Source organism: Schistocerca piceifrons, chromosome 9 (genome assembly GCF_021461385.2).
Source record: "Schistocerca piceifrons isolate TAMUIC-IGC-003096 chromosome 9, iqSchPice1.1, whole genome shotgun sequence".
Lineage (NCBI taxonomy): Eukaryota > Metazoa > Arthropoda > Insecta > Orthoptera > Acrididae > Schistocerca > Schistocerca piceifrons.
Genome location: NC_060146.1, coordinates 34,463,980 through 34,475,014, shown reverse-complemented (window position 1 = coordinate 34,475,014; position 11,035 = coordinate 34,463,980). Strand labels below are relative to the sequence as shown.

General features: G+C 38.7%; 1 protein-coding gene across 1 annotated transcript; it reads right to left on the bottom strand.

Moving 5' to 3' along the window:
* Window positions 1-4,816: 4,816 nt before the first annotated feature.
* Window positions 4,817-7,035, bottom strand: LOC124716671. Its single transcript, XM_047243208.1, has 3 exons — window positions 6,392-7,035; window positions 5,372-6,238; window positions 4,817-4,928 (listed from the first exon to the last, which is right to left on the bottom strand). Exons 1-3 carry the CDS (start codon window positions 7,033-7,035, stop codon window positions 4,817-4,819), a joined length of 1,623 nt encoding a protein of 540 aa, XP_047099164.1.
* Window positions 7,036-11,035: the final 4,000 nt, after the last annotated feature.

Below are 11,035 nucleotides of genomic sequence, written 5' to 3'. Positions count from 1 at the left end.
ACGGTCCCATTGAGTACATTTTTGGAGAAAGGGACATCAGTTGCACCACAGGGCGGGAGGAGGGTGCTGCGCACGATACATTTTCTCTCTTCGGTAACCAGTCTTTTGTGTTTTATACTTTTGGAATTTTGGTTTTTCATGTTGATTTTAAAATGACTTTTTTCATGTTTGAAATGTACTAACACGTTTCTTCCTCACAGCAGGTGAACTTGTGTGTGGTTGCAACATTAAGGTCCCATTGAGTACATTTTTGGAGAAAGGGACATCAGTTGCACCACAGGGCGGGAGGAGGGTGCTGAGCACGATGCATTTTCTCTCCTCGGTAAGCATTGTTTTGTGTTTTATACTTTTGGAATTTTGGTTTTTCATGTTGATTTTAAAATGACTTCTTTCATGTTTGAAATGTACTAACTCGTTTTTTCCTCACAGCAGGTCAATATGTGTGTGGTTGCAACATTACGGTCCCTTTGAGTACATTTTTGGAGAAAGGGACATCAGTTGCACCACAGGGCGGGAGGAGGGTGCTGCGCACGATGCATATTCTCTCTTCGGTAAGCATTTTTTTGTGTTTTATACTTTTGGAATTTTGGTTTCTCATGTTGATTTTAAAATGACTTTTTTCATGTTTGAAATGTACTAACTCGTTTTTTCCTCACAGCATGTGAACTTGTGTGTGGTTGCAACATTAAGGTCCCATTGAGTACATTTTTGGAGAAAGGGACATCAGTTGCACCACAGGGCGGGAGGAGGGTGCTGCGCATGATACATTTTCTCTCTTCGGTAACCATTTTTTTGTGTTTTATACTTTTGGAATTTTGGTTTTCATGTTCATTTTAAAATGACTTTTTTCATGTTTGAAATGTACTAACTCGTTTTTTTCTCACAGCAGGTGAACTTGTGTGTGGTTGCAACATTAAGGTCCCATTGAGTACATTTTTGGACAAAGGGACATCAGTTGCACCACACGGCGGGAGGAGGGTGCTGTGCACGATACATTTTCTGTCTTCGGTAAGCATTTTCTTGTGTATTATACTTTTGGAATTTTGGTTTTTCATGTTGATTTTAAAATGACCTTTTTCATGTTTGAAATGTACTAACTCGTTTTTTCCTCACAGCAGGTCAACTTGTGTGTGGTTGCAACATTACGGTCCCATTGAGTACATTTTTGGAGAAAGGGACATCAGTTCCACCACAGGACGGGAGGAGGGTGCTGCGCACGATACATTTTCTCTCTTCGGTAAGCATTTTTTTGTGTTTTATACGTTTGGAATTTTGGTTTTTCATGTTGATTTTAGAGTGACCTTTTTCATGTTTGAAATGTACTAACTCGTTTTTTCCTTACAGCAGGTCGATATGTGTGTGGTTGCAACATTACGGTCCCATTTAGTACATTTTTGGAGAAAGGGACATCAGTTGCACCACAGGGCGGGAGGAGGGTGCTGCGCACGATACATTTCCTCTCTTCGGTATGCATTTTTTTGTGATTTATACTTTTGGAATATTGGTTCTTCATGTTGATTCTAAAATGACCTTTTTCATGTTTGAAATGTACTAACTCGTTTTTTCCTCACAGCAGGTCAATATGTGTGTTGTTGCAACATTACGGTCCCATTGAGTACATTTTTGGAGAAAGGGACATCAGTTGCACCACAGGGCGGGAGGAGGGTGCTGAGCACGATGCATTTTCTCTCTTCGGCAACCATTTTTTTGTGTTTTATACTTTTGGAATTTTGGTTCTTCATGTTGATTTTAAAATGACCTGTTTCATGTTTGAAATGTACTAACTCGTTTTTTACTCACAGCAGGTGAACTTGTGTGTGGTTGCAACATTAAGGTCCCATTGAGTACATTTTTGGAGAAAGGGACATCAGTTACACCACAGGGCGGGAGGACGGTGCAGAGCACGATGTATTTTCTCTCTTCGGTAACCATTTTTTTGTGTTTTATACTTTTGGAATTATGGTTCTTCATGTTGATTTTAAAATGAAGTTATTCATGTTTGAAATGTACTAACTCGTTTTTTCCTCACAGCAGATCAATATGTGTGTGGTTGCAACATTACGGTACCATTGAGTACATTTTTGGAGAAAGGGACATCAGTTGCACCACAGGGCGGGAGGAGGGTGCTGAGCACGATTCATTTTCTCTCTTCGGTAACAATATTTTGGTGTTTTTTACTTTTGGAATTTTGGTTTTTCATGTTGATTTTAAAATGACTTTTTTCATGTTTGAAATGTACTAACTCGTTTTTTACTCACAGCAGGTGAACTTGTGTGTGGTTGCAACATTAAGGTCCCATTGAGTACATTTTTGGAGAAAGGGACATCAGTTGCACCACAGGGTGGGAGGAGGGTGCTGAGCACGATGCATTTTCCCTCTTCGGTAACCATTTTTTTGTGTTTTATACTTTTGATATTTTGGTTTTTCATGTTGATTTTAAAATGACCTTTTTCATGTTTGAAATGTACTAACTCGTTTTTTCCTCACAGCAGGTCAATATGTGTGTGGTTGCAACATTACGGTCCCATTGAGTACATTTTTGGAGAAAGGGACATCAGTTGCACCACAGGGCGGGAGGAGGGTGCTGCGCACGATACATTTTCACTCTTCGGTAACCATTTTTCTGTGTTGTTTACTTTTGGAATTTTGGTTCTTCATGTTAATTTTAAAATGACCTTTTTCATGTTTGAAATGTACTAACTCGTTTTGTCCTCACAGCAGGTGAACTTGTGTGTGGTTGCAACATTAAGGTCCCATTGAGTACATTTTTGGAGAAAGGGTCATCAGTTGCACCACAGGGCGGGAGGACGGTGCAGAGCACGATGTATTTTCTCTCTTCGGTAACCATTTTTTTGTGTTTTATACTTTTGGAATTATGGTTCTTCATGTTGATTTTAAAATGAAGTTATTCATGTTTGAAATGTACTAACTCGTTTTTTCCTCACAGCAGGTCAATATGTGTGTGGTTACAACATTACGGTTCCATTGAGTACATTTTTGGAGAAAGGGACATCAGTTGCACCACAGGGCGGGAGGAGGGTGCTGAGCACAATTCATTTTCTCTCTTCGGTAACAATATTTTGGTGTTTTTTACTTTTGGAATTTTGGTTTTTCATGTTGATTTTAAAATGACTTTTTTCATGTTTGAAATGTACTAACTCGTTTTTTACTCACAGCAGGTGAACTTGTGTGTGGTTGCAACATTAAGGTCCCATTGAGTACATTTTTGGAGAAAGGGACATCAGTTGCACCACAGGGCGGGAGGAGGGTGCTGAGCACGATGCATTTTCCCTCTTTGGTAACCATTTTTTTGTGTTTTATACTTTTGATATTTTGGTTTTTCATGTTCATTTTAAAATGACCTTTTTCATGTTTGAAATGTACTAACTCGTTTTTTCCTCACAGCAGGTCAATATGTGTGTGGTTGCAACATTACGATCCCATTGAGTACATTTTTGGAGAAATGGACATCAGTTGCACCACAGGGCGGGAGGAGGGTGCTGCGCACGATTCATTTTCTCTCTTCGGTAACCATTTTTCTGTGTTGTTTACTTTTGGAATTATGGTTCTTCATGTTGATTTTAAAATGACCTTTTTCATGTTTGAAATGTACTAACTCGTTTTTTCCTCACAGCAGGTGAACTTGTGTGTGGTTGCAACATTAAGGTCCCATTGAGTACATTTTTGGAGAAAGGGACATCAGTTGCACCACAGGGCGGGAGGAGGGTGCAGAGCACGATGCATTTTCTCTCTTCGGTAAGCATTTTTTTGTGTTTTATACTTTTGGAATTTTGGTTCTTCATGTTGATTTTAAAATGACTTTTTTCATGTTTGAAATGTACTAATTCGTTTTTTCCTCACAGCAGGTCAATATGTGTGTGGTTGCAACATTACGGTCCCATTGAGGACATTTTTGGAGAAAGGGACATCAGTTGCACCACAGGGCGGGAGGAGGGTGCTGCGCACGATACATTTTCTCTCTTCGGTAACCATTTTTTTGTGTTTGATACTTTTGGAAGTTTGGATTTTCATGTTGATTTTAAAATGACCTTTTTCATGTTTGAAATGTACTAACTCGTTTTTTCCTCACAGCAGGTGATCTTGTGTGTGGTTGCAACATTACTGTCCCATTGAGTACATTCTTGGAGAAAGGGACATCAGTTGCGCCACAGGGCGGGAGGAGGGTGCTGAGCACGATGCATTTTCTGTCTGCGGTAAGAATTTTTTTGTGTTTTATACTTTTGGAATTTTGGTTTTTCATGTTGATTTTAAGATGTCTTTTTTTATGTTTGAAATGTACTAACTCGTTTTGTCCTCACAGCAGGTGAACTTGTGTGTGGTTGCAACATTAAGGTCCCATTGAGTACATTTTTGGAGAAAGGAACATCAGTTGCACCACAGGGCAGAGCACGATGCATTTTCTCTCTTCGGTAACCATTTTTTTGTGTTTTATACTTTTGGAATTATGGTTCTTCATGTTGATTTTAAAATGAAGTTTTTCATGTTTGAAATGTAATAACTCGTTTTTTCCTCACAGCAGGTCAATATGTGTGTGGTTGCAACATTACGGTCCCATTGAGTACATTTTTGGAGAAAGCGACATCAGTTGCAACACAGGGCGGGAGGAGGGTGCTGCGCACGATACATTTTCTCTCTTCGGTAACCATTTTTTGGTGTTTTTACGTTTGGAATTTTGGTTTTCCATGTTGATTTTAAAATGACTTATTTCATGTTTGAAATGTACTAATTCGTTTTTTACTCACAGCAGGTGAACTTGTGTGTGGTTGCAACATTAACCCTGCTGTTCTGTTCACTTTTACTTGACATATATACTGTTCGGGTCAATATGACCCGACATATCAAAATGCTTTAGAAACATAAATTTTGGTACAGTTTTAGCTATCGACATTGTTGTTCTATTCCAGTACCTTGTTAGTAATAATAATAATAATAATAATAATAATAATAATGGTAATAATAATAATAATAACAATGCATACAACTTTATTGAGGGATATTTTTCATTTAAATATGCACATAAATTTGAAACAACAGACAGTTTCCATTACAGGCATTCAACTTAGAAAGCACTACAGTTTTTCCATACTTCTATTCTTATTGTTGACAGTTTAGACGTAAGTATTGACATTTTCTAACAACAGACAGTTGTCATTACAGATATTCATCTTAGAGCACACTACAGTACAGAACACACTACAGTTTTTTTATTACATTCCAACATAGAAAGCACTACAACTTTAGAATCCTCTCTTCTTACTGATTGTAGTTTAGGCACAAGTATTCACATAAATTTGAAACAACAGAATTTTCAATACAATCATCTTATAAAATACTACAGTTCTTTTCTTACTGCTTGCACTGTGGACACAAGTAGGTTACATGTTTCTTGCAAATATGTTTACTACATTTTCCACACACCATGTTTGTTTTATTGTCATTACTTGATGGACAGAACTTACAGCGTGCACGTTTTGTAGATTTTCTTGTTGTTACCGATTCTGACACACCACCCACATCATTCGGGTTTTGGATGCTTGTGACCATTCTCAAAGAATCTTCTGTTCTTGGGAAATGCGTTCTTGATGCAATATGTTCTTTTATCAGTGACTTTCCAAGTTCCTCCAAGAATATTCTCCTTCTAGTCAATTTGCTTGCATTCCAATTAGGGTCAACCGAAATCCACAAAACGTATGCATTATAAGCAGAAACATCAAGAATATTGTAGAAAACTATCATTGGCCACCTATTACTTTTTCGTTTGCATGTATATGTACCTAATAACTGATCAAGCGTGTCTACAGCACCTTTGGTTGAATTATAGTCCAAAATCATTTTTGGCTTCTTATCAGCCCTGTCACTGATTTCCGCATCATGGTGGAGAGTGCTCATAAGTACAACATTCTTGTGTCTCTTAGGAATATAATTAACCACAGTAGTGTCATTTGTGAAGTAAAATGAAGAGCTGTGTACCTCCTTGTTGGTCATTTTGTGTGGAAGCTCCGGCTTATTTTTCCGTATAGTTCCCAACATAGTCAATTTCCTTTTCAGAAGCAGCTGCCCCAAATTGTACGACGTAAAAAAGTTGTCACACGTGATATTCTGACCACGTAACTCAGAAGTGAGATCAGATACCACCCTCATTCCCTGATTTCTTTCTGGTGCCGCTCCACTCACCTTTCCTGTATAAATTTGGGCTTTCAGTACGTATGAAGTTTTGCTGTCACACATGGTCCATATTTTGATCCCATATTTTGCCGGTTTACTTGGGATATACTGCTTGAATGGACAGCGACCTCTAAATGCTACTAACTGCTCGTCAACAGTAACATTTTCTCCTGGATTATACAGTTTAGGAAGGACCTCTACCCACTTCTCCCAAATACTACGAATTGCGGCAAGTTTGTCAGTACGTCGTCTTTCCTCTCTAGTAGATTTCTTGTCAAATCGCAGGACACGTGATATCTTACAGAATGTTTCATGAGACATGGTTGCTCGAAATATGTTTCGCCCAGTATCTTTATCCCACAAACTTTTTGTAGACTCCCCATGAGATCGATATACACCCGCTAGGAGTAAGAGTCCTAAGTATGCATGGAAAACAGAACCATCAATATCTGTCCACTGTTCACCATAAACTCGCTGCCCTTCAATATTTGTCATCTCTATTATTTCATTTTGAAGCGCTGTGTGAAATACTGCTTCAAATGAACATTTTACATCAGATATTCTGCTGACTGCATACCTGGTAACTCCTGGGGTACTCTTGATGATGTTCGAAGCTGGTAGGCGACCATGTTGTGCTGGTGGATGCAACTGCCATTCTATATTCCCATTTTTAGAAAGAAAAGTCTCTACACTATTTTGTATGGGCTGTGGACTGTCGTAACTGTCATCGGAACACTCGCTTTCAGATGCATTGCTGATGTGATCTTCAAACTCAGAAAGTGATCCTTCATCTGGTGAGGCATTTACTATTTCTTCCAACTCACGATCATTCAATGGTCTCATCGCCATGGTGTCACAAGTCAAACTGGGCAGAAACAAAGCATTCCAATTATTGAGAACTGCCAATTATTATTTCCTGGGGAAAGCAACAAACAAGCCCATTGTTGTGAACGCATGGAGCTTTAGGTGATTGTTGAGAGTAAGTTGGAATGATGCAGTCACTATTCCCACACAACACAACAAAAATAATTTTCGCCATTTCCAGATTTTAGAAATAAATACGAGTTACACTAAACATATTTGTGTCGGGTCATTATGACCCGAACATTACATATGCAACTATTACAGTTGAAGCCCAAACTTCTTAAACTTTTTTAAAACCTTTTAAAACACATGCTGCTCATCCATTTTCAGACAAAGTCACAAAGTTTCATAAATATATATTGGTATTTACATAATGTAAAATAACGTTCATATTCGTTTCGGGTCATATAGACCCGAACAGAACAGCAGGGTTAAGGTCCCATTGAGTACATTTTTGGAGAAAGGGACATCAGTTGCACCACAGGGCGGGAGGAGGGTGCAGAGCACGATACATCTTCTCTCTTCGGTAAGCATTTTTTTGTGTTTTATACTTTTGGAATTTTGATTCTTCATGTTGATTTTAAAATGACCTTTTTCATGTTTGAAATGTACTAACTCGTTTTTTCCTCACAGCAGGTCAACTAGTGTGTGGTTGCAAAATTACGGTCCCATTGAGTACATTTTTGGAGAAAGGGACATCAGTTGCACCACAGGGCGGGAGGAGGGTGCTGAGCACGATGCATTTTCTCTCTTCGGTAAGCATTTTTTTGTGTTTGATACTTTTCGAATTTTTGTTTTTCATGTTGATTTTAAAATGACTTTTTTCATGTTTGAAATGTACTAACTCGTTTTTTCCTCACAGCAGGTGAACTTGTGTGTGGTTGCAACATTAAGGTCCCATTGAGTACATTTTAGGAGAAAGGGACATCAGTTGCATCACAGGGCGGGAGAAGGGTGCTGAGCACGATGCATTTTCTCTTTTCGGTAAGCATTTTTTGTGTTTCATATTTTGGAATTTTGGTTTTTCATGTTGATTTTAAAATGACATTTTTCATGTTCGAAATGTACTAACTCGTTTTTTCCTCACAGCAGGTGAACTTGTGTGTGGTTGCAACATTAAGGTCCCATTGAGTACATTTTTGGGGAAAGGGACATCAGTTGCACAACAGGGCGGGAGGAGGGTGCTGCGCACGATACATTTTCTCTATTCGGTAACCATTTTTTTGTGTTTTATACTTTTGGAATTTTGGTTCTTCATGTTGATTTTAAAATGACCTTTTTCATGTTTGAAATGTACTAACTCGTTTTTTCCTCACAGCAGGTCAACTAGTGTGTGGTTGCAACATTACGGTCCCATTGAGTACAATTTTGGAGAAAGGGACATCAGTTACACCACAGGGCGGGAGGAGGGTGCTGAGCACGATGCATATTCTCTCTTCGGTAAGCATTTTTTTGTGTTTTTTACTTTTGGAATTTTGGTTTTTCATGTTGATTTTAAAATGACTTTTTTCATGTTTGAAATGTACTAACTCGTTTTTTCCTCACAGCAGGTGATCTTGTGTGTGGTTGCAACATTAAGGTCCCATTGAGTACATTTTTGGAGAAAGGGACATCAGTTGCACCACAGGGCGGGAGGAGGGTGCTGCGCACGATACATTTTCTCTCTTCGGTAACCATTTTTTTGTGTTTTATACTTTTGGAATTTTGGTTCTTCATGTTGATTTTAAAATGACCTTTTTCATGTTTGAAATGTACTAACTCGTTTTTCCTCACAGCTGGACAATATGTGTGTGGTTGCATCATTACGGTCCCATTGAGTACATTTTTGGAGAAAGGGACATCAGTTGCACCACAGGGCGGGAGGAGGGTGCTTAGCACGATGCATTTTCTCTCTTCGGTAACCATTTTTTTGTGTTTTATACTTTTGGAATTTTGGTTTTCCATGTTGATTTTAAAATGACTTATTTCATGTTTGGAATGTACTAATTCGTTTTTTACTCACAGCAGGTGAACTTGTGTGTGGTTGCAACATTAAGCTCCCATTGAGTACATTTTTGGAGAAAGGGACATCAGTTGCACCACAGGGCGGGAGGAGGGTGCAGAGCACGATACATCTTCTCTCTTCGGTAAGCATTTTTTTGTGTTTTATACTTTTGGAATTTTGATTCTTCATGTTGATTTTAAAATGACCTTTTTCATGTTTGAAATGTACTAACTCGTTTTTTCCTCACAGCAGGTCAACTAGTGTGTGGTTGCAAAATTACGGTCCCATTGAGTACATTTTTGGAGAAAGGGACATCAGTTGCACCACAGGGCGGGAGGAGGGTGCTGAGCACGATGCATTTTCTCTCTTCGGTAAGCATTTTTTTGTGTTTGATACTTTTCGAATTTTTGTTTTTCATGTTGATTTTAAAATGACTTTTTTCATCTTTGAAATGTACTAACTCGTTTTTTCCTCACAGCAGGTGAACTTGTGTGTGGTTGCAACATTAAGGTCCCATTGAGTACATTTTAGGAGAAAGGGACATCAGTTGCATCACAGGGCGGGAGAAGGGTGCTGAGCACGATGCATTTTCTCTCTTCGGTAAGCATTTTTTGTGTTTCATATTTTGGAATTTTGGTTTTTCATGTTGATTTTAAAATGACCTTTTTCATGTTCGAAATGTACTAACTCGTTTTTTCCTCACAGCAGGTGAACTTGTGTGTGGTTGCAACATTAAGGTCCCATTGAGTACATTTTTGGGGAAAGGGACATCAGTTGCACAACAGGGCGGGAGGAGGGTGCTGCGCACGATACATTTTCTCTATTCGGTAACCATTTTTTTGTGTTTTATACTTTTGGAATTTTGGTTCTTCATGTTGATTTTAAAATGACCTTTTTCATGTTTGAAATGTACTAACTCGTTTTTTCCTCACAGCAGGTCAACTAGTGTGTGGTTGCAACATTACGGTCCCATTGAGTACAATTTTGGAGAAAGGGACATCAGTTACACCACAGGGCGGGAGGAGGGTGCTGAGCACGATGCATATTCTCTCTTCGGTAAGCATTTTTTTGTGTTTTTTACTTTTGGAATTTTGGTTTTTCATGTTGATTTTAAAATGACTTTTTTCATGTTTGAAATGTACTAACTCGTTTTTTCCTCACAGCAGGTGATCTTGTGTGTGGTTGCAACATTAAGGTCCCATTGAGTACATTTTTGGAGAAAGGGACATCAGTTGCACCACAGGGCGGGAGGAGGGTGCTGCGCACGATACATTTTCTCTCTTCGGTAACCATTTTTTTGTGTTTTATACTTTTGGAATTTTGGTTCTTCATGTTGATTTTAAAATAACCTTTTTCATGTTTGAAATGTACTAACTCGTTTTTCCTCACAGCTGGACAATATGTGTGTGGTTGCATCATTACGGTCCCATTGAGTACATTTTTGGAGAAAGGGACATCAGTTGCACCACAGGGCGGGAGGAGGGTGCTTAGCATGATGCATTTTCTCTCTTCGGTAACCATTTTTTTGTGTTTTATACTTTTGGAATTTTGGTTTTTCATGTTGATTTTAAAATGACCTTTTTCATGTTTGGAATGTACTAACTCGTTTTTTCCTCACAGCAGGTGAACTTGTGTGTGGTTGCAACATTAAGCTCCCATTGAGTACATTTTTGGAGAAAGGGACATCAGTTACACCACAGGGCGGGAGGAGGGTGCTGAGCACGATGCATTTTCCCTCTTTGGTGAGCATTTTTTTGTGTTTTATCCTTTTGGAATTTTGGTTCTTCATGTTGATTTTAAAATGACCTTTTTCATGTTTGAAATGTACTAACTCGTTTTTTCCTCACAGCAGATCAATATGTGTGTGGTTGCAACATTACAGTCCCATTGAGTACATTTTTGGAGAAAGGGACATCAGTTGCACCACAGGGCGGGAGGAGGGTGCTGAGCACGATGCATTTTCTCTCTTCGGTAAGCATTTTTTTGTGTTTTATACTTTTG